Source organism: Lepisosteus oculatus, chromosome 11 (genome assembly GCF_040954835.1).
Source record: "Lepisosteus oculatus isolate fLepOcu1 chromosome 11, fLepOcu1.hap2, whole genome shotgun sequence".
In the NCBI taxonomy this organism is placed as follows: domain Eukaryota; kingdom Metazoa; phylum Chordata; class Actinopteri; order Semionotiformes; family Lepisosteidae; genus Lepisosteus; species Lepisosteus oculatus.
In genome coordinates, this window is record NC_090706.1 from 29,491,465 (window position 1) to 29,514,665 (window position 23,201).

At 52.7% G+C, this 23,201-nt stretch overlaps 1 protein-coding gene across 1 annotated transcript; it reads left to right on the top strand.

Moving 5' to 3' along the window:
* The first annotated feature begins 1,421 nt into the window (after positions 1-1,421).
* On the top strand, positions 1,422-12,231 carry LOC107077630 (M-phase inducer phosphatase 1-B). Its single transcript, XM_069196045.1, has 15 exons — positions 1,422-2,087; positions 2,164-2,234; positions 2,328-2,373; positions 2,846-2,884; positions 3,388-3,421; positions 4,156-4,251; positions 4,825-4,950; positions 5,450-5,533; positions 5,616-5,819; positions 5,962-6,048; positions 7,633-7,695; positions 7,796-7,894; positions 8,617-8,750; positions 9,789-9,900; positions 11,185-12,231. The coding sequence occupies exons 1-15, from the start codon at positions 1,648-1,650 to the stop codon at positions 11,323-11,325; spliced, it is 1,776 nt and encodes a 591-aa protein (XP_069052146.1). The 5' UTR covers positions 1,422-1,647; the 3' UTR covers positions 11,326-12,231.
* Positions 12,232-23,201: the final 10,970 nt, after the last annotated feature.

A 23,201-nucleotide genomic window follows, 5' to 3' on the forward strand; every position in this document is an offset into this window, starting at 1 on the left:
AAATTCCAGACTCAGAAATATAAATATATTGATCACAAAAAGACAATCCTGTCAGTCAGTTCCATTGAAAGACATCTCTAAACGTGTGACTGCAGTGGGTGTTAGCTAGTCTTAGGAGCTCATCATGCAGTTTCCTGAGTATCAGGTGATCTGTGATGCATGATGTACATGACTCTCACATTTTCAGACGGTCCACGCTGTAGCTATAAATCTGAGCAAAGGTATTGAACACACACAACCATTGATCTTAAGTACAGTTTGTTGTGAAGCAATTTGTTTCATTAATCTACATTTCAGCACCACCTTACTGACCCAAATCGACCCTGATCCGGGTCCGAGAGACCAGGCCCACTTCAATGAGGCTGTTGCAAGGCCAGTAGCCCAGGCTGAGGTGCCCCTGGAGCTCCTGCAGTCAGAGCTCATGGTGTTGCTGGGGTGGGGGATCCCCAGACGGGGCGTGTGACATCACTGCTGCAGGTGCTGTGCTGCTCAACACTGCCCCCCAGGGGAGGGAGACAGTCCCTCCCCTACCCCCCCGTACCCCGATGGTCAACAGGGCGGCAGAGCTGGGAGACACATCACAGCTCAACAACATTCTAGTGAAAACAAAGGTTTTTAAGATATATTTTTTTCTCATTCCATTTAGGTTGTTTTTTCCCCACCCCCAATTATAATTGGGTCGCATTTTTATCTTAAGACTTTCTGCAACTTGGGGGGGAAACAGACTCAACTGTAAGCCCCCCCCCGAAGATGTTGGAAAAGACAGTGTCGCAGAAAAGGAATCCATTCTTTGTTGTGCTGATGACGGTTCCTCCTCGTCCAGTCCTACTCTGCACACACCTCCTCTCTTGGCTAAAATCACGCAACAGGTTCACTGCAGTTCACGCTGCAGTTTTCAGGACCGCTGTGGGTGATACCCTTGCATTTTGTCCTGACCTGCTGTTAAAAGTTTGAACCCACTTATCGAGTTAATTCAATAAAAATCACCCTTTGGTTGGAAACCACCCGTGGATCTGTCTCTGATTCATTGTTATTCCTACAGATAACAACGCGTGGGAGTCTGCAAAACACGAATTACATTTAGGCAGCATTTTTCTTGAAGGAGCTCTCTTTAAACTGACTCTTTATGTCGTTAAACGTACAGATATTCCGCGTGTTTTAACTACATAACACAAAAACCACGAACAAACATCACGGGCCGTATGATACTTCTCCAGCGTGGTTGAGCTTTCCGGCCAATAGCCTTCAGCGCCGTAGCTCTCCAGCCCCTCCTTCCTCGGGGCACGCTTTGATGGACAGCAGAATGGACCAGTAGACCTGCAGCGTCCGGAAACGCTGTCGTGAGCGTGCTTTGACTCACGTTTCGCGGACGTCGTGCTGCGGAGCGTGATCCGTGATTGGCGGATCGCAGCGCGTGAAATTTAAAATCCTGTGTTGGGGAGTTTGGGGGAATGTAATGGAGGGTTTTACAGGAAAGGAGGGATTGTTACGGAATCGCAAGCTTAAGATTAGTAGATAAGAAAATATAAATTTTCCATCAAGTATTAAGATGCATTTAAACATAATTTCGTTCATTTGTTAGCACGATGTCTGAAATGCACCGGGTTTTTTTTGCTATCAAGAGGAAAGGGGCAGCACTGAAGACCTATGTGTTGTAACTACAGCACCACTTTCTGCTCTGTATTAGCGTTCGCCTGGAGTTTTATTCCAACCGAGAGACGCAATCCGAGCGCAGGGCGCCGTGTGTCCTTATTCTTTCGCAGTCGGCGTGAGAGGGAGCGGGCGAGGGTCGCAGGCAGGCGCGAGACGCCCGGTTCCGGCTGCCGACGGTTCGAGAATCGCCTGCGCCGCGAGCAACGCAGCAGGAAAGCGGTCTCGGGGAAACACGCGCAGGAGAGGGACCCGAGCCCCGGCCGCAGCGCAGGGCGCCGCCGAGTCAGGATGAGCGAGGGCCTGTCCTTCCGCGCCGGCTGCCGGATGCTGCTCAGCCTGGCGAGAGAGGGGGAGGCCGGCTCCCCGGAGCGCCTGCTGTCCCCGGTATCCGAGCTCACGCACAGCCTCGGCAGCCTGAACGCCTTCCAGAGCGGGTGAGTGCAGGTCCGGCCTCCCCCGTCCCCCGTGCCCCGCGCCCCGGGCAATAACCTCCTCGCCCGTGTCTTTCAGAGACACCCCCCGGCGGTGTCTGGACCTGTCGGGCCTCAGCGACGGCGACGCCCCGATCCCGGCGCACAGCGGTCAGTCCGTCCTGTCCACCCGAGCCGAGCCGGCTGTCTCCCCGGCGCCTCCTGTCTCCGTCCTCATGTCTGTCTGCGTTTGTGTCTCCCCAGACCAGCTGCTTTCCCCCCGCGGTCCCCCAGACTCTCCGGCCCCGAGGTAACTCCTTCCAGTGTCTGCTGACCGCCGCCGAGTCTCTCTCTGGCCCCGCTGTCCACATCTGGCTCTCTCTCTCTGGCCCCGCTGTCCACATCTGGGTCTCTCTCTCTCTGGCCCCGCTGTCCACATCTGGGTCTCTCTCTCTCTGGCCCCGCTGTCCACATCTGGGTCTCTCTCTCTCTGGCCCCGCTGTCCACATCTGGGTCTCTCTCTCTCTGGCCCCGCTGTCCACATCTGGGTCTCTCTCTCTCTGGCCCCGCTGTCCACATCTGGGTCTCTCTCTCTCTGGCCCCGCTGTCCACATCTGGGTCTCTCTCTCTCTGGCCCCGCTGTCCACATCTGGGTCTCTCTCTCTCTGGCCCCGCTGTCCACATCTGGGTCTCTCTCTCTCTGGCCCCGCTGTCCACAGCCGGGTCTATCTGTACGTGATTGTAACTTTTTAATCCAGTTTTGCTTTCTTCTGTCTTCCCAGTTTCCCCCAGAAAGTGACCCCCGACTCGGAGAAAAACAAGTGAGTGTGTGGGGGCAGAGGGGAGGGGGCGGCAGTGGGGAGGAGGGGGTGAGATGGGATGGGCGGACATTACAGATCAAGTAAAAGCTGAAATGACAGGTTCGACAGAGAGAGCACTGATGGTCAGTAACATGCCGCATGGCCCACACTGGGCCCTAGACAGTATGGCTGATGTCCTTCTCCTGTTCCTTAAGTAGTGTCCGTGACTGTAGTAAACTGTGAAGCCGGGAGTGGATCAGGAGTCTCACTGACAGCCCTGCTGAGGCTCTGGAAGGCAGCGCCCGAGTCTCGCTCCGTCACGAGTATCCTTCTCAGCCCGGCCTCTGCCGGCGACTCTTCGCTCCGAACGGGGTCGTTAACGAGGCGTTCGGTTCCCTGCCGGGCCGTCGCTGTGGTTGCCCGGCTGGCCGCGTGCTTGGCCCGACGGGTCGGGTGGCCAAGCGGGTCTGTGGATGACCGGTCGTCTGCTCGGCCTCATGCCTGCTGTTCTCTCTCTCTTCCAGGAAGGGCCATATGAAGCGCTTGAAGTCCATGCTGGTAAGAGATCAGCCCCCTCTCTAGGCCAGGGGTTCGGGTTCCTGCAGTCGGCTCCCTGAGTCACCTTGTCCCCGAGATCTGGGTCCTGGGCTGTGCTATTTCACTAAGAATTATAATGCTTAATAATTCCATACACTTATATAGCGCTTTCCTGGATACTGCACTCAGAGTGCTCTACAGGTAAGGGGGATCCCCTGCACCACCACCAGTGTGCAGCCCCACCTGGATGATGCTCCAGTGTGCTCACCACACACCAGCTCTCAGTGGGGAGGAGAACAGAGTGATGAAGCCAGCTCAGAGATGGGGATTATCAGGAGGCCATCATGGGTAAAGGCCAGGGGGGAATTTGGCCAGGATGCCGGGGTAACACCCCTACTCTTTTTCAGAAACGACTTGGGGTTTTTAATGACCACAGAGAGTCAAGACCTTGGTTTTACCTCTCGTCTGAAGGACAGTGCATTTTTTGCAGTATGTCCCTGTCACTATACTGGGGTGTTAGGACCCACATAGTCCAGTGGGTGAGTGCCCCCTGCTGGCCCCTCTCACACCTTTCCAGCAGCAACCTTAGCTTTCCCAGGAGGTCTCCCCTCCACACCTGCTGGGCTTCAGCGGGCTGCTAGTGTGAGCTGCGGGGTGATAAGTCTGCTGGCTATCTAACTGTCATCTGCTAATCGTGCCACCTGGATGAACGTGTGTCACTCCTGTTCACTGCTCTCTGTGTTTCTGTTTCTCAGCCCAGGTTGCTGTGCAGCAGCCCTAAGGTCGGCTCAGGCGGTCTCAGCCCCGGCGCGCGGGGCCCCAGCAGTCCCTGTTTCAACAACAAGGAGAATGTGAGTGCGGCCTTGTGTTTCTCTGGTTGTCCAGGAGAGTGTTCTGAGGTTCTCAATCTTGGGGAAAATGCAAATTGAAGCGCAGACTACACAGCACAACTGCATTGTTTCATCAGACCTAGGTAACTTAAGACGAACGTAAACACAAAAGTATAATTTTCTCATTATAATTATAGAATTCTAATGTTAGGTGTAAAGAACTGGTCTTCTTCAGCGATTCTGAGCAGGGTTGCGAGACCAGATTTTGAGAACCAAAGGGTGCAGCTGCAGTACTGGTTAGGACCCAGTGTCTCTGGGAGAAGCCTGTGCCTTGCTGTAGTTCTCCATGTGGGCACCAGAGGGTAGTGTTGGCTGTGCTATAGGCCACAGTCTCATCCAGAGCCACAGGCCTCCCTGAGATGAGGTTTTGTGCAGGTTCTATCCCGAACACTGCAGGGCACACTGGTAAAGGGCATTGTTGACCTATAGCAGTGTTTACTGATGGAGCTCCCAGAAATTTGAAATCAACCTTTTCTCTGCCCCGGACCCGTGGTTCTGACCCGTGGTTCTGACCCGTGGTTGCGTGTACTCCAGGTCCAGGAGACCAGGCCGGACTGCGAGGTGGCCGGGCTGGGCAGTCCCATCTCCTGCGGTCCCCCTTCCTCCCCAGTCCTGATGCAGTCTGACGAGCAGGATGGGTTTACAATGGTCTTGGATGAGGTAACACACTGGAGTGCAGGCTGGGGGCAGACCCTTGGCACCTGTGAAGGGGGGGGATCTCTGTATGGCAGTGGAGGGCGGGGCTGTGCCAGCAGAGGCGGGGCTCTGTATGGCAGTGGAGGGCGGGGCTGTGCCAGCAGAGGCGGGGCTCTGGATGGCTGTGGAGGGCGGGGCTCTGGATGGCTGTGGAGGGCGGGGCTCTGGATGGCTGTGGAGGGCGGGGCTCTGGATGGCTGTGGAGGGCGGGGCTCTGTAGGGCAGTGGAGGGCGGGGCTGTGCCAGCAGAGGCGGGGTTTTCAACAACGAGCGTCGTGGCTCTTCTTTACTTATTTAGGTTGTGTAGAAGACAACAAAGGCTCTTTCTGCAGTAAAGTCCTGCATTCTTCATGAAAATAGAGCATTTCTTGCTCTTGTTTCTACTATGTCCTCTTCACTGTGTTGATGTCTTATCTGCTGCCTACACTGCTCAGCGAACTGTTTTGACCTCTCCCCCTCTCAGAGCTGTGGCAACCCCCACATGACCTCCAGCATGGCCCGGCTGCTCTCTGACCCCCTGATGAGCCAGGAAGTGGAGGTGTCCTGGGTAAGCGCCACTGCAGCGGGAGTGTACCTCTCAGAAAGAGCCACAGCCCCCCGCTAATCTCCCTCCTGCCCCCCCCCCCCAGCTCCAGCCCCAGCCCCCCCGCGGAGGCAGTCGCAGGCTGGTCCGGTCGCCCTCCATGCCGGAGCGTTTGGACCGGCCCGTCCTGAAGAGAGCGCCGGCCCCCCCCGACCCCGGGCCTGACCCCTGTCCCCTGGCCAAGCGCTGGCGCAGCACGGCCCCCATCCACGAGGAAGAGGAGGAGGAGGGAGACGGCAGGAAGAGAGGGGTACGAGGAGGGGCGGGGGGCGCGGGTGTCATGGCGGACAGGTGGGAGGGAGGGGATGGAGGATGGGTGGGGGGGGGGCGGGGATAGAGGAGGAGGGACAGAAGCAGAGGCGTGGGAGTCAGAGTGGTCTTCCTCTCCACAGCGGCTCCTGAAGAAGACCCTGTCTCTGTCCGACGTGGAGACGAGAGGGGAGCCCGGAGACTTGGGGCTCATTGGGGACTTCAGCAAGGTCAGACAGTCCCGCTGTACTCCCGACTCTCAGCCTGCCACACTCGGGGTGTGTGCGCGCGCATCTTCCTGCGCGTGTGTGTGTGTGAGCGCGTTTTCCTGTGGATACGTGTGTGTGGCACCTACAAGCGCACATCTCGGCAGCAGTGTGCAGCAGGGCTCAGGGTTCATGTCTCTGGGAGGCTGAGGGTTCGAACCCCAGGTGAGACCCTGATGCTATGCCCTCCAGTGAGGCAACTGGTCCAACTAAACACCCGGCTGTGTCGGTGCTTCTGTATAAAGATACCAGTCCAAGAAATTAGTCCTGTTAGTCCTGCTCGCAGCTCCTGAGAGCTGGCAGGAGTTTGTGTCCGGCTGGCCCCCTCACAGCTGTAGAGGGTGGTGCTCTGGGACCTGGGAGCGAATTCGCGGTCTGTCATTCCTGACCGAACCAGCCTGGAGCCACTCGGCGACAGTGCTGTCATCTGTGTGAGCGCTGAGCCGCTGACCAGCCCTCTGCGTGGGATGGAGAAGGAAAAGGGCAAATGAAATGCCTGGATAGGTGCTGAGAGGTGGGGCACTGATTTGGTGTCAGAATTGTATAAGGCGCTAGTAAGACCACATTTAGAATAACTTCTTTCATAAAGAAATTTAAGAGATTACTTCACTAAGAGAAACAACCAGATACATTCTAGGACTTGTTCAGAATCTTACAGTGGAGGCGCTATTGGAAACTACAGGGTGCAGCATTTACAACTGAGAACTGGAGGCACCCCTTTACACAAAGGGTGGTGGGAGTGTGCTACAAGCTGACCAACTGTGTTGAAACGGGTACCCTGCTAAAAAGCTGGATGAGATGCTGTGATGGATCACTGGCATTCGAATAAGACGAATGGGCTCCTCTGTTCTGTGACCTTGCTGTGGTTATTAATCCGTTTGCACACCCCTCTCAGCGCAGCCATGGTCTTAAAAGCAGCACTTCCTTTTCTGACCACTAGAGGTCGCCGTTGCTCTAAAGACCTTCAACTTGAAAAAAAATCCTTGTAATCTTTGTAACGAGGATGTGAGAGGCCATGAATCGCAGTCTCTGGGCTTTACCCTCTAATACCAGCTAGATGCTGTTCGTAGAAGGTCAAGACGGGGGAACCGAAATAGTGATCCTACGAACTCGTCATGCAATGCGCTACATTTTGCTTGAGACCCAAAATAAGCTTTAGTTTACTGCATGTATGCCAAAAGCCATTCCTCATCAATATCACTAGTGACAGAGCTGAGATTTTATTTTTAAGATTATAATTTAACTTGTGTTCCCCTGATCTGCGTGTCGTGGGGCTGCAGGAGGACTGAACCCCACTCTGGTCTTACACAGATCAGGGGAGGAGAGGGAAACTGTACAAGACCAGAGTGGGGTTCAGTCCTCCTGCAGCCCCACGACGTACAGTTTCTCTCTCCTCCCCTGGGGGGTCCGGGGGATCAGGGCAGAATGACGCCTCCCGTGCCTGTTTTTGGCAGCCTGTGAGCCCGGTGGGCCAGTCGGTGCCGGTCGGGCTGGGTTCGGCAGCCCCGGGCTCGGGCGCGTGTTGACCAGGTGGTTTGTGTGCCGCAGGTGTACGCCCTGCCCACGGTGACCGGGAGACACCAGGACCTGAAGTACATCACGCCGGAGACGGTGAGCGGGGAGCCGGGGCGACGGCGGGGTGCAGCTCGCCCTCCTCCTCGACACCGGGGCTCACGGCCGCCCTCTCTCTCTCTCTCTCTCTCCCCCCCAGATGGGCGCTCTGCTGCGGGGCGAGTTCAGCAGCCTGGTGGAGAGGTGCCTGGTGGTGGACTGCCGCTACCCCTACGAGTTCCAGGGTGGACACATCAGGGTGAGGGGGAGCTCCTGGCGGCGCACCATCGCCGCTCGGCCGGGCTACTGGAACAGTCTCCACGGGGGGCTCCCTTCCTGCCCCCTAAAGATACTTCACACGCTCCAGATCTCAGCTGTGTGACTTCCAACGTCTGCGGGGCCCCGTGACCACGTCGCCCCCCAATCCTGACACGTCCTCACTGGCTCCCCCTTCCCCAGCACACTCGGCTCCAGCCCCGCAGCCCCGCAGCCCCCCAGTTCCCCTCTGATCGCCCCATGTGTGCCCGGCTGAGGCACATCTTGTAGCGCCCCCTGGCAGGTGGGGGCGTCTCGGGGCGCAAGCTTTCAGAGCCCCGCTGCACAGCGAGGGGGCTCAGTCCCTGGGGGCTCTCTTACAGCGCTCAGACCTAGACTGCGGGCCGATCCGTTTAGTCGGGCTCTTCATTAACATTTATCTTTTCTTTTTTGCCGAAGTTCCAATCTCTCTTTCCTGTTCCTTTCGTTCTGTGGAGTGTTATTTTGATTTTTACCCTGTAAGGTGCCTCGGACGCTGCTGGTACGCTCGGGTGTCGCGGTAAATCTTTGTAACGAGAATGTGAGAGGGCTTGAATCGCGGTCTCTGGGCTTTACCCTCTAATGCCGGTTCACAGGAGTTGTCTGATGTCTTAAAGGGGGGCGTTGTGCCTCCGAGCTGTGGGGAACCATCTCCGAGCTGCCTGCCTGTCTGTCTCTCTCCACTAGGGGGCGCTGAACCTCCACGACCCGGACGCGGCAGTGCAGCGCCTCCTACGGCAGCCCGTCGCGGTGCGCAGTCCGGACCGCAGGGTGATCGTCGTCCTGCACTGCGAGTTCTCCTCCGAGAGGGCGCCCAGGATGTAAGCTCCGCTCCGAGCTGCGGCCGGCGCAACCCAGAACCCTCCACGTAGCCCCCTCGTTCGGGCCGAGCCCTCGCTTCGTTAAGACTTACTGACGGAGTCCCAGCAGGAACGCCCCCTGTGGGGGAATGGTCCGGTCCATTTTCCTGTGGTGTGCAGAGCAGGACTCCTCCACTTTCAGCCCCCCCGGGGGGGGGGGGGGGTAGATCGGCGCTGGCCATTAAGAGCGCTAGTCTTCAAACGCATTGCTCCGTCCGCCGCTGAACACAGCCTTGCTCCTGCTGCGTTTTGCTGCGGTTTAGGGGCTTTGTACTTCCACTAATTGCACAGGCAGCCGGTCCAGGTCTGCATGTGCAGTAAATCAGTAAATTAGCACTCCTCCGCCACGTCTGTTACAAAGAGCTGGAAAGAAGAAAGCAGCAGCCCTTGTCAGAGTGGGATCGTTATAAATTCTAGCTGAACGAGCTGGGGAGCAGAACGATGATGAGAATTGGGGGATGGGGGGGTGGAGGAAAAGCCTTTGAAAACAGTTTTGTAATGAGATCTTCCCTCTCCCCTTGTCCTGTGGCTCTTCTCCTTTTTACTTTCTCTCTTCCCCCTGTCCACTCCATTCAATTCCACAAGCCTTATTGGCATGACTGATCTGTCTCTGTATCTGTCTCTGCTTTGCCCTCCTGGGAGTACAGCCTGTCCTCTCTGGACAGTCAGGTCTGTCTGTGTCCAGTTTCTATGGCCAGGCTGTGGTTACTGAGCCTGTCCTCTCTGGACAGTCAGGTCTGTCTGTGTCCAGTTTCTATGTCCAGGCTGTGGACACTGAGCCTGTCCTCTCTGGACAGTCAGGTCTGCCTGTGTCCAGTTTCTATGGCCAGGCTGTGGTCACTGAGCCTGTGCTTCGTCAGGGTCTGTGTCTCTTTGCTTTTTCTTACCCTGTTGAGGTATTCAGCCAGTGTGTAGTGTCTGTTGAGGGTCCAGTAGAGGGAGTTTGATCTGTGGTGTGATGTGGTTGAAGGTGTGTGCGGTCCGCTCTGTCTCCCCCAGGTGCAGGTTACTGCGCAGAGAGGACCGCAGTGTGAACGATTACCCCGTCCTGCACTACCCCGAGCTCTACATCCTCAAGGGGGGGTACCGGGACTTCTTCCCGCTGAACAAGGTGAGCGGCCATTGACTTTTAACCCCTGTCCACCCCCCCCACCCCCACCTCATACTCTGTGTCTCCAGTCGTGGACCCCGAGGTAGCTACAGGCAGGGCCAGTCCCTGTCCGTCCTGCCTCGGAGGTTCACCTGGAGAGACGGGAAGGGCAGGAGACTTCAGGAGCCGTGATGCCGGTGATCCCTGAGCCCCTGTACGGAGCAGGGCTCTGGTGCTGTGTCCGGCCTGTTGTGGCAGGTTGCTATGTATTCAGCTGTCTCCTTGTGTTCCTCTAACACTATTTTTAACTTGGCCTCTGCTGAACTGTGGAAACCCTGTTCTCCAGGAGCTGTGCATATCTCACTCGGGCTCTTTGTCTCTTCCCAGCTGTTGTAATTTACAATCGCGGACTGTCTGTCTTGATACTTCCACAGCTCTGAGCTATGGCGGTACATCTCTGTCTGTATTCTCGTTACACCCGGAGCTGTGCGGTATGGCGGTACACCTCTCTATCACTCTCTCTCGTTACACCCAGAGCTGTGCGGTATGGCGGTACATCTCTCTATCACTCTCTCTCGTTACTCCCGGAGCTGTGCGGTATGGCGGTACACCTCTCTCTATCTCTCTCTCTCGTTACTCCCGGAGCTGTGCGGTATGGCGGTACACCTCTCTCTATCTCTCTCTCTCGTTACTCCTGGAGCTGTGCGGTATGGCGGTACACCTCTCTCTATCTCTCTCTCTCGTTACTCCCGGAGCTGTGCGGTATGGCGGTACACCTCTCTCTATCTCTCTCTCTCGTTACTCCCGGAGCTGTGCGGTATGGCGGTACATCTCTCTCTATCACTCTCTCTCGTTACTCCCGGAGCTGTGTGGTATGGCGGTACATCTCTCTCTCGTTACTCCCGGAGCTGTGCGGTATGGCGGTACATCTCTCTCTCGTTACTCCCGGAGCTGTGCGGTATGGCGGTACACCTCTCTCTCGTTACTCCCGGAGCTGTGTGGTATGGCGGTACATCTCTCTCTCGTTACCCCCGGAGTTGTGCGGTATGGCGGTACACCTCTCTCTCTCTCTCTCTCTCTCTCGTTACCCCCGGAGCTGTGCGGTATGGCGGTACACCTCTCTCTCTCTCTCTCTCTCTCTCGTTACCCCCGGAGCTGTGCGGTATGGCGGTACACCTCTCTCTCTCTCTCTCGTTACCCCCGGAGCTGTGCGGTATGGCGGTACACCTCTCTCTCTCTCTCTCGTTACCCCCGGAGCTGTGCGGTATGGCGGTACACCTCTCTCTCTCTCTCTCGTTGCCCCAGGAGCTGTGCGAGCCTCAGGCGTACTGTCCCATGAACAGTGAGGATCACCGCGAGGAGCTGCTCCGCTTCCGCACGCACTCTCGCTCCTGGGCCGGGGAGAGGCGGCGCCGGGAGCAGATCTCGCGCCTCATGAAGATTTGAGCTGCGCCGTCCTGCAGCCTCGGTCTCCTCCACCTCTGAGCCGATCACAGTAACCCTCAATCATGTACGATTTCTGCACCGGGAGAGACGCGGGTCCGATATGATGAGGACATTCATGCTGATGTTCTGCGCCGGAAACCAGACGATTCTGTAACGCTTAAAATGTCTGAGCACATCTCCGGTGCCGACGCCCATCTTCTGACATCATGGAAGGAGGATGATGTCGTTGTCTGATACAGCATCTGGCATCACAATTGCTGAGGACATCGCCTGCCATTTACCCACCTGCTCCTGCTGTCTCGTCTTCAGCGGCCCTCCTTCAAGACCTGACTGGATGGCGGGCAGTGTCCATTGTCTAGTGACCCCGGCCTCTGGGAGGGCCACCGCCCAGCTTCCCCGGTGACATCATCAAGAAGGAGGCTCTGAGGGGTGTGGCCTCGGCTCTGTTGCCGTGCTGGTTGGCTGAGGAGAAGGGGAGGGGCCGGGAGAAGCTTCAGCCGTCAGTGTCCTTGGAAGCTGCATCAGTAACTTTACACTCCAATGAAGGAACAATCCTTCTATCACTGCCCGTCTTTGTTTGAGGTCCGGTTGTTCTTTGTTATGTGAGGATGTCTTAAAGGTGGAGAAGCAGTAGCTGTTGTTGTGAGCAGTGGCCCAGCCCCAGGAATGAACGATGCATGTTGTTGTGGAGCAGAGGGGTCTGTCAGTGAGAATCCAGAGGGAGCTGGGGTGGAGGTGTTCTCTGCACTCGAGCATGCCCCCTAGTGGATGGGAGGGCAGATAGCTCCTGTCTGGATTGTTTTTAATGATGGGGGGGGGGGGAGATAAAGTAATTTACTCCAGGGGGGTTATGTGTCCATGTATCCAGGAAGTGTGTGATGCTCTTCCTGTTTTAATAAAAGCTCTCCTCCATGCTGGTGTGGTACTTGCCAGGGCTGGGCGGGGCTGTGGTATGATGGTTTTGCTGTGTGTTAATCGCTGCGGCGGATCTGGGCAAGACCGGAGACCAGAGCAGGGAGGGAGAGAGGCGTGATGCTTGATCATGAGCTTTATTACTGCAATTACACACATTGTCTTCATTAGTCCAGATTAGCTTGACCTCTGACCTCTGTCTGAAGCGACCTGTCAGCCCCAGCAGGATGGCTGGGGGGTTTCCATGGCAACAGCTCCACCCTGAGACCTCTGCCCCCCCCCCCCTCCTCCCAGCGCCTCCTCTCGCACCCGGCACCTGCGAGGGGTGGCTGGGTTCACCTGCCGCAGGCTCGAGCGCGGTAAGTGCTCGCGGCCGCTGCAGAGCACAGGGGCAGGGGGACTCGTACCCGGGCTGGCGGGAGGGTGGAGAGCAGTGAGGGGGTCAGGCTTTCGGCCCCTGATACCCAAGAGCTGCACACAGCTGGCGTGAGAATCTCTCCCTCTCCCTGACTCTCTCCCTGTCTGTCTCCCTCTCCCTGACTCTCCCTGTCTGTCTCCCTCTCCCTATCTCTCTCCCTGAATGTCTCCCCTCTCCCAGGGTTTTGCTTAGTTTCTGCCTCCCACCTTCTCCCTCTTATGAAATCTGGATTCCGGTGGGAATTTCCTCTTCTCCTCCAGGGAGAACACGGAACACATCTCTGCCTTTTGAAATCCAGAATCCTTAGGGACTTTCCTCATTACTCCCCAGCGAGAGCCTGGACACAGCTGAGCCTCTGAATACCAAAAACGCTGCCTTGGCTTTTCCACTATTTCAAGGATTTGTTTTTGGAGTCTTGATGAAAATATTTACGTTTCGTTCTTTACTCCAATTGACTGTTAATTTTAATTTACAGTTCCATGCAAAAGTTTTGGTTACCCCTGGTCAAATTACATGTTCACACGTTAAATGGGGGGGAAAAAGTTAATTTCTGCAATGTACAAATTTAAACATGACATTTTAATGCACAATTACTATTTATTTGCTAAATTTAACAGATTGAAAAAAAATTCAAAGTGAATGTGTCATGTGCAAATGTTTGGCTGTGATACTTCGTAACACCACCTTTGGCCAAAATCACAGCTACCAAATGTTTCTTGTAGTCAGCGAAGAGTCTTTCTATTCTTGTTTCAGGAATTGTTTCCCACTCTCCCTTGCCGAACTCTTGTAGCTCAGAAATATTCTTAGGTCGTCTTCCAAGCACTGCGTGTTTAAGATCTACCCGCAGACTGTCAAAAATCTTCAAGTCTGGGGACTGTGAGGGCCGTTCCAAAACCATCTTTCATTCATGCAAGTGTTTCATGTTTGATTTTGAGGTAGGTTTTGGATCGTTGTCTTGCTGAAATATCCAACCTCTTTGCAGAGACTAGAAGAGTCTTGAGCCCTGTGACTGGGCCGTGTCAGTGTACTGGACTCCACAGGGACTGGAAGAGTCTAGAGCCTGTGACTGGGCCGTGTCAGTGTACTGGACTCCACAAGGAGTGGAAGAGTCTAGAGCCCTGTGACTGGGCCGTGCCAGTGTACTGGACTCCACAGGGACTGGAAGAGTCTAGAGCCTGTGACTGGGCTGTGTCAGTGTACTGGACTCCACAGGGACTGGAAGAGTCTAGAGCCTGTGACTGGGCTGTGTCAGTGTACTGGACTCCACAGGGACTAGAAGAGTCTAGAGCCCTGTGACTGGGCTGTGTCAGTGTACTGGACTCCACAGGGACTGGGAGAGTCTAGAGCCCTGTGACTGGGCTGTGTCAGTGTACTGGACTCCACAGGGACAAGAAGAATTAGATAAATTAAGGTGTTAAAGTTCTATGTTGCTGCATGAAAAACTTTGTGTAATGCAGAACAGACAAAGTTGGTGTATTGAGTGTCCAAAAGGAACAAGCCAAACAGTTATCACAAAATTAAAAATGCAAAAAATAGAATTAATTGGCCTAGACAATACCCTTAAAGTGGGCTATTATGTGTGTGCTGACAGAATGGGACATTACCGTCTGTCATCACAGGCCAGAGTAGCTACAGGTGCCAACAGCCCCCCAGGGAAAACAGGGAGGGGGATGTGAATGGAGGAGAGGGGGACGGAGAGGAGAGGGAGGGAGAGGGGAACTGGAACGTCACTGGCTATGCATCTGACCAAGAAACAGTAACTAATTAAATCCAGGCTCAGAGTTCACAGCCTGGCCATAGAAACTGGACACAGACAGACCTGACTGTCCAGAGAGGACAGGCTCAGTGACCCCAGCCTGGCCATATACAAATGTATATGTGTATATGTAATTCAATGTTTATTGTTCTCCCTGTAGCTCCTGTAGCCTCACCTGACGAGAGAGAGAGAGAGCTGTGAACAGTTGGGTAAACCACATCAGCCAGTAGCTGTGCTGTTTTGGCAGGAGCAGATGCACATCGGTCACTTTAAACACACACTGAGTACACACGCTCTCCGGGCTGTGTGCCCGCGTTGGCTCTGCCGCGCCAGCCGTGCCGCACCCAGGGGCTCTGCACAGCTGCGCGCCCGCACCCCCTCGCCCCCGGCCCGGGCAGAGCGTCGCCCCGGTGCCCGGCTCGGCCCCCAGGCGGCCACAGTGCACAGCAGCAATCTGTTCGCTGTCAGAGCCCATCTCTTCACACACACCATGTGGGCTCTTTCATCTCTTCTGAAAACTTTCAGCTGCATCCGCTTTAATTTGGCCTTCTTCTGTCCCATCCTCATCCTCTTCTTCTTCATCGGGAGCTTCATCCTCATCTTCACCAGCAGCTGCAGCCTCATCATGATCATCATCTTCATCGCCGTGTTCTTCATCAAGCGCTTCATCATTGTCACCTTCATCAGCGGCTTCATTCTCATCATTATCAGTAGCTTTCTCATCATCATCATCATCTCCATCACATTGGCGTTCTGCATCTCCATCATTGTCATCACCTCCATCACTGTTGCTGGTCAGGCGCATGCTCTCCCTGACCCTGAAATACAACCAATGAGCTTGTCCCAATAAGTCTTGGAATTGATTGACCAGCAGCAAGTAAGCAGAGTCTGACCCTGAGAAGGTACAAAGCCTTGGGGGTATTCTGCCCGCTGCTGTTCCTCAGTGCAGTGATCTCTGTGCTGGTGCTGATGGTGCACACTGTCTGGCTCCTCCCCTTCACTGCCCTGTGGGCGGTACTGGAGATCACATGACCCCTCTCTGGCCCCACCCCTTGATGGAAGTCACACAGGTGATAAAATGTGCTTTTAGAGCTTTGTCTGGGTGTTATTAGTGTGGCTAATTTGCATAGGGCTGTGTTAATCCAAGCGTGCTGGTAAATATTAGCACTGGTTATCTGTGACAAAGAGGATTTGTTTGCACAGCCTTTCTCAGCACCCCTCCTCCTCCACTTGCACACCCCTGTGTTAGTGCTCTGAATTAACCCCCCTGCCTGGGGTGGGGCAGGTATCAGCACCTTCCAACCTCTAATTACAACACAGTCGCACACACTCACTCACACACCCACACTCCCTGTTTGATACGCACCACATGTACACTCTGTAGGTGACACACACTCATCCACACTCTCTTACACTCACTAATACACACTACCTGACTCACACACACTGACACACACACTCCCTGACTCACACGCACTGACACACACACACACTGCCACACACACATCCCCTGACTCACACACTGACACTCACACACTCCTTGACTCACACGCACTGACACACACACACATTCCCTAACTCACACACTGACACACACACACACACACACACACACACACACACACACACACACACACACACACACACACTACCTGGCTCGTAGACACTGGCACACACACACACGCACACACTACCTGGCTCGTAGACACTGGCACACACACACACACTCGCACACACTACCTGGCTCATAGACACTGGCACACACACACTCCCTGACTCACACGCTCTGACACACACACTCCCTGTGAGATCTGCAAGCTGTTGCCAAAGCTCTGCTGTCTCGAACCCTGTGCAGAACTCACTCCCAGTGCCTGTCACGAGGATGAAATCCCAGAATAAAGCAGAAGACATTAAGGCCATCTAATCTAGCTAATTTACCTAGAATAATTAAGAATAATTAATTTAATACGATGCCTTTCATCTGCAAGAACTCCAAAGAGCTTCACACACAGTAGGGGACCCACTTCATCCTCACTGAACTGCAGAACCACCTGGGTGACACTGTTCTGCACCTGCAGCCCCACGACACACAGATCAGGGGAGGAGAGAGAAACTGTACAAGACCAGAGTGGGGTTCAGACAGGATACTGGGGTGACAACCCCACTCTTACTACCAGCCCTGGGATCTGACCAAGCAGTCAGGACCTCAGTTTAATGTCTCATATGAAGGACAGCACCTCCTACAGCTCAGTGTCCTCTGTCCCCTTACTGGGGCTTTGGACTGGAAGTTCTGCTCCAAGAAGGAAAAGTGCCACCTACTGGTCCATCAATCTTTCTCTCTAGTCTGTATCTTAATGGATCTACAGTCAGGCGTCTCTAAACTTTCTTAGTGCAATTATTTTAGGAGTTTTGTAGTTGGTTGTTCATTTTTGTGAAAAAATATGTTCTGAAAAATCTGTATTGTAAAACTGAACACTATATATTTTTTTCCACCTGAAAAAATAAGTCACTTTAAAGCCTAACAACTCCTATCTTTCTGTCTGTCTCCACTTAAAGGCAGCAGGTGAATTTGCAGTCATATACCAGCTTCACTTGCATTTCCTGCCTCCTCCTGAAACAAACAAAGTAATTAGAGCAATTAGAGCAATTAACAGCACTGTGCAAAAAGCAGCTCGTTATTCCCGAGCCAGGGCCGTGACACAGCGAGCGCAGAGCTGGAGCACCAGTGTGAAGAGCTGCTGATAGAGAAACACCAGGACAATCTCACTGATTACAGAGAGAGGCGGAGGGGGAGAGAGGGAGGGGGAGGTTGATGGGAGAGGGTTGGGGAGGTGGAGGGGAAGAGAGAAGAAGAGAGAGAACGAGGGAGGGAGCAAGAGGGACAGAAGGAGGGAGTTGGAGAGAGAGAGACACAGGAGTGAAGGACACAAAGACTGGTGACTGAACAGTCAGGTCTGTCTGTGTCCAGTTTCTATGGCCAGGCTGTGGTCACTGAGCCTGTCCTCTCTGGACAGTCAGGTCTGCGTCCAGTTTCTATGGCCAGGCTGTGGTCACTGAGCCTGTCCTCTCTGGACAGTCAGGTCTGTCTGTGTCCAGTTTCTATGGCCAGGCTGCGATCACTGAGCCTGTCCTCTCTGGACAGTCAGGTCTGTCTGTGTCCAGTTTCTATGGCCAGGCTGCGATCACTGAGCCTGTCCTCTTTGTATACTCAGGTCTATCTGTGTAGTCTGTGCTTGTTCAGGATCCAGTCTGCTGTGTTGTGTTGTGGTGTGTGTGTCCCAGGAGCCCCTGGTCGACTGGGGGAGTCCTAAAGCTGGCTGGTGCTGGTGTACCTCTCAGTCTCCTCATCTCTTTCTCCCAACTCTTTCTCTCTGTGTCTCTCTTTCAAAATTCCTCTGTTCCCCAACTCTCTTCCTACCTGGTAGTAATGAAAAAGCCATAGAAACAGTTAGTAATTTATCAGCCTGGTTCTGACAGTAAAACTTTTTAAACAGCCTCATAAAAGCTCAATGTCAAACATCGTTTCCTATTTTAAGAGCATCACAGCCTCTGAGCATCAGCCCCCGCCCAGCCAGAACAGGCCACTTTACAGTCCACTAAAACAAACAACTTCATGGCCTCTCTGTACTGTCAGTGCTGTCAGCAGCAACCGAATGTGTCAGATAGCATCTATCTCTTCCGCCCACTCCACCACGACTACAATTAATACTGCAGCTACTACTTCTGCTGCTGCTGTACCTGGCTCCTTAACGTTACTGCCATTTCTGATAGGATTACTGTGGATGGTGTTACTCCTGATACTGTCTCCTTACTCTTACTACTGCTGTCACTGTTACTCCTGATACTCTCTTTACTCTTCCTGCTGCTGTCACTGTTACTCCTGATACTGTCTCCTTACTCTTACTACTGCTGTCACTGTTACTCCTGATACTCTCTTTACTCTTCCTGCTGCTGTTACTGTTACTCCTGATACTGTCTCCTTACTCTTACTACTGCTGTCACTGTTACTCCTGATACTCTCTTTGCTCTTACTGCTGCTGTTACTGTTACTCCTGATACTGTCCCCTTACTCTTACTGCTGCTGTTACTGTTACTACTGATACTGTCTCCTTACTTTTACTACTGCTGTCACTGTTACTCCTGATACTCTCTTTACTCTTCCTGCTGCTGTTACTGTTACTCCTGATACTGTCTCCTTACTCTTACTACTGCTGTCACTGTTACTCCTGATACTCTCTTTGCTCTTACTGCTGCTGTTACTGTTACTCCTGATACTGTCCCCTTACTCTTACTGCTGCTGTTACTGTTACTCCTGATACTGTCTCCTTACTCTTACTACTGCTGTCACTGTTACTCCTGATACTCTCTTTACTCTTCCTGCTGCTGTTACTGTTACTCCTGATACTGTCTCCTTACTCTTACTACTGCTGTCACTGTTACTCCTGATACTCTCTTTACTCTTACTGCTGCTGTCACTGTTACTCCTGATACCGTCTCCTTACTCTTATTGCTGCTGTCACTGTTACTCCTGATACCGTCTCTTTACTCTTACTGCTGCTGTTACTGTTACTCCTGATACTGTCTCCTTACTCTTACTGCTGCTGTTACTGTTACTACTGATACTGCCTCCTTACTCTTACTGCTGCTGTTACTGTTACTCCTGATACTGTCTCCTTACTCTTACTGCTGCTGTCACTGTTACTCCTGATACTCTCTTTACTCGTACTGCTGCTGTTACTGTTACTCCTGATACTGTCTCCTTACTCTTACTGCTGCTGTTACTGTTACTACTGATACTGTCTCCTTACTTTTACTGCTGCTGTCACTGTTACTCCTGATACTGTCTCCTTACTCTTACTGCTGCTGTCACTGTTACTACTGATACTGCCTCCTTACTCTTACTGCTGCTGTTACTGTTACTCCTGATACTGCCTCCTTACTCTTACTGCTGCTGTCACTGTTACTCCTGTTACTGCCTCCTTACTCTTACTGCTGCTGTCACTGTTACTCCTGATACTGCCTCCTTAGTCTTACTGCTGTCACTGTTACTGTTACTCCTGATACTGCCTCCTTACTCTTATTGCTGCTGTCACTGTTACTCCTGATAATGCCTCCTTACTCTTACTGCTGCTGTCACTGTTACTCCTGATACTGTCTCCTTACTCTTACTGCTGCTGTCACTGTTACTCCTGATACTGTCTCCTTTTCTTATTGCTGCTGTCACTGTTACTCCTGATGCTGCCTCCTTACTCTTACTGCTGCTGTTATTGTTACTCCTGATACTGTCTCCTTACTCTTACTGCTGCTGTTACTGTTACTCCTGATACCGTCTCCTTACTCTTACTGCTGCTGTTACTGTTACTCCTGATACTGCCTCCTTACTTTTATTGCTGCTGTCACTGTTACTTCTGATACTGTCCCCTTACTCTTACTGCTGCTGTCACTGTTACTCCTGATACTGCCTCCTTACTCTTACTGCTGCTGTTACTGTTACTCCTGATACTGTCCCCTTACTCTTACTGCTGCTGTCACTGTTACTCCTGATACTGCCTCCTTACTCTTACTGCTGCTGTCACTGTTACTCCTGTTACTGTCTCCTTACTCTTACTGCTGCTGTCACTGTTACTCCTGATACTCTCTTTACTCTTATTGCTGCTGTCACTGTTACTCCTGATACTGTCTCCTTACTCTTACTGCTGCTGTCACTGTTACTCCTGTTACTGCCTCCTTACTCTTACTGCTGCTGTCACTGTTACTCCTGATACTGCCTCCTTAGTCTTACTGCTGTCACTGTTACTGTTACTCCTGATACTGCCTCCTTACTCTTACTGCTGCTGTTACTGTTACTCCTGTTACTGCCTCCTTACTCTTACTGTTACTCCTGATACGCTCTTTACTCTTACTGCTGCTGCTACTCCTGATACTGTCTCCTTACTCTTACTGCTGCTGTCACTGTTACTCCTGATACTGTCTCCTTACCCTTACTGCTGCTGTTACTGTTACTACTGATACCGTCTCCTTACTCTTACTGCTGCTGTCACTGTTACTACTGATACTGCCTCCTTACTCTTACTGCTGCTGTCACTGTTACTCCTGATACTGCCTCCTTACTCTTACTGTTACTCCTGATACGCTCTTTACTCTTACTGCTGCTGCTACTCCTGATACCGTCTCCTTACTCGTACTGCTGCTGTCACTGTTACTCCTGATACCGTCTCCTTACTCGTACTGCTGCTGTCACTGTTACTCCTGATACTGCCTCCTTACTCTTACTGTTACTCCTGATACGCTCTTTACTCTTACTGCTGCTGCTACTCCTGATACTGTCTCCTTACTCTTACTGCTGCTGTCACTGTTACTCCTGATACTGTCTCCTTACCCTTACTGCTGCTGTTACTGTTACTACTGATACTGCCTCCTTACTCTTATTGCTGCTGTCACTGTTACTCCTGATACTGCCTCCTTACTCTTACTGTTACTGTTACTCCTGATACTGTCTCCTTACTCTTACTGCTGTCACTGTTACTCCTGATACTGTCTCCTTACCCTTACTGCTGCTGTTACTGTTACTACTGATACTGCCTCCTTACTCTTACTGCTGCTGTTACTGTTACTCCTGATACTGTCTCCTTACTCTTACTGCTGCTGTCACTGTTACTCCTGATACTCTCTTTATTCGTACTGCTGCTGTTACTGTTACTCCTGATACTGTCTCCTTACTTTTACTGCTGCTGTCACTGTTACTCCTGATACTCTCTTTACTCGTACTGCTGCTGTTACTGTTACTCCTGATACTGTCTCCTTACTCTTATTGCTGCTGTCACTGTTACTCCTGATAATGCCTCCTTACTCTTACTGCTGCTGTCACTGTTACTCCTGTTACTGCCTCCTTACTCTTACTGCTGCTGTCACTGTTACTCCTGATACTGCCTCCTTAGTCTTACTGCTGTCACTGTTACTGTTACTCCTGATACTGCCTCCTTACTCTTATTGCTGCTGTCACTGTTACTCCTGATAATGCCTCCTTACTCTTACTGCTGCTGTCACTGTTACTCCTGATACTGTCTCCTTTTCTTATTGCTGCTGTCACTGTTACTCCTGATACTGTCTCCTTACTCTTACTGCTGCTGTCACTGTTACTCCTGATGCTGCCTCCTTACTCTTACTGCTGCTGTTATTGTTACTCCTGATACTGTCTCCTTACTCTTACTGCTGCTGTTACTGTTACTCCTGATACCGTCTCCTTACTCTTACTGCTGCTGTTACTGTTACTCCTGATACTGCCTCCTTACTTTTATTGCTGCTGTCACTGTTACTTCTGATACTGTCCCCTTACTCTTACTGCTGCTGTCACTGTTACTCCTGATACTGCCTCCTTACTCTTACTGCTGCTGTCACTGTTACTCCTGATACTGTCTCCTTACTCGTACTGCTGCTGTCACTGTTACTCCTGATACTGTCTCCTTACTCTTACTGCTGCTGTCACTGTTACTCCTGATACTGCCTCCTTACTTTTATTGCTGCTGTCACTGTTACTTCTGATACTGTCCCCTTACTCTTACTGCTGCTGTCACTGTTACTCCTGATACTGCCTCCTTACTCTTACTGCTGCTGTCACTGTTACTCCTGATACTGTCTCCTTACTCGTACTGCTGCTGTCACTGTTACTCCTGATACTGCCTCCTTACTCTTACTGCTGCTGTCACTGTTACTCCTGATACTGTCCCCTTACTCTTACTGCTGCTGTCACTGTTACTCCTGATACTGTCTCCTTACTCTTACTGCTGCTGTTACTGTTACTCCTGATACCGTCTCCTTACTCTTACTGCTGCTGTTACTGTTACTCCTGATACTGCCTCCTTACTTTTATTGCTGCTGTCACTGTTACTTCTGATACTGTCCCCTTACTCTTACTGCTGCTGTCACTGTTACTCCTGATACTGTCTCCTTACTCTTACTGCTGCTGTCACTGCTACTCCTGATACTCTCTTTACTCTTACTGCTGCTGTCACTGTTACTCCTGATACTGTCTCCTTACTCTTACTGCTGCTGTCACTGTTACTCCTGATACTGTCTCCTTACTCTTACTGCTGCTGTCACTGTTACTCCTGATACTGCCTCCTTACTCTTACTGCTGCTGTCACTGTTACTCCTGATACTGTCTCCTTACTCTTACTGCTGCTGTTACTGTTACTCCTGATACTGTCTCCTTACTCTTACTGCTGCTGTCACTGTTACTCCTGATACTGTCTCCTTACTCTTACTGCTGCTGTCACTGTTACTCCTCGCCGCTGCGGTGGCGGAAGTGCGCCGTGGTCGGCAGGGGTTTACGGTGCGGGCAGCGCCGCGCTCCGCAGTCCGCAGACACGAGCCGGAGCGAGTGCCCAGGTGAGGGCGCGTCATAATCGATCACGTGTTCAGAAAAGCTTCAGTGCCGAGCCGTCGGGCAAGAGTCTGAACGCGCACACTTGAATCCGAACAGCTCGATGCGTCCTGCGGGGGATCGGGGGAAATTACTTAGTAGTTCATACTGAACCGCACTCTAAAAGCCGCGTGAGGACTGTGGCTCCCTGAGGTTCACTCTGCGAAAAGTACCTTGCAGGTGATCGCGGTAATGAGTCGGGAGCGCCGTGGTGTGGCGAATTTATTTGAGGTGGAGGGATCCGAGCTCGCTAAGCGGCGCGGTCTCCAGAAGTCTGCCGGCGGGCCCGGGAGATCCTGTTTAACCGTGACGGTGAAATAAGCCCTCCTCGGCGGTTCGGAGAGGCTGCTGTCCCCTCGCAGACCCCA

What these genes read in the sequence shown, in the direction of transcription:
- LOC107077630 (XM_069196045.1), top strand. Translation starts at nt 1,648, where the DNA reads ATGTGTTGTAACTACAGCACCACTTTCTGCTCTGTATTAGCGTTCGCC. An exon ending in GTTTCAACAACAAGGAGAAT is followed by an intron (nt 4,252 to 4,824) that starts GTGAGTGCGGCC and finishes CGTGTACTCCAG; the next exon opens with GTCCAGGAGACCAGGCCGGA. An exon ending in GAGACGGCAGGAAGAGAGGG is followed by an intron (nt 5,820 to 5,961) that starts GTACGAGGAGGG and finishes TCCTCTCCACAG; the next exon opens with CGGCTCCTGAAGAAGACCCT.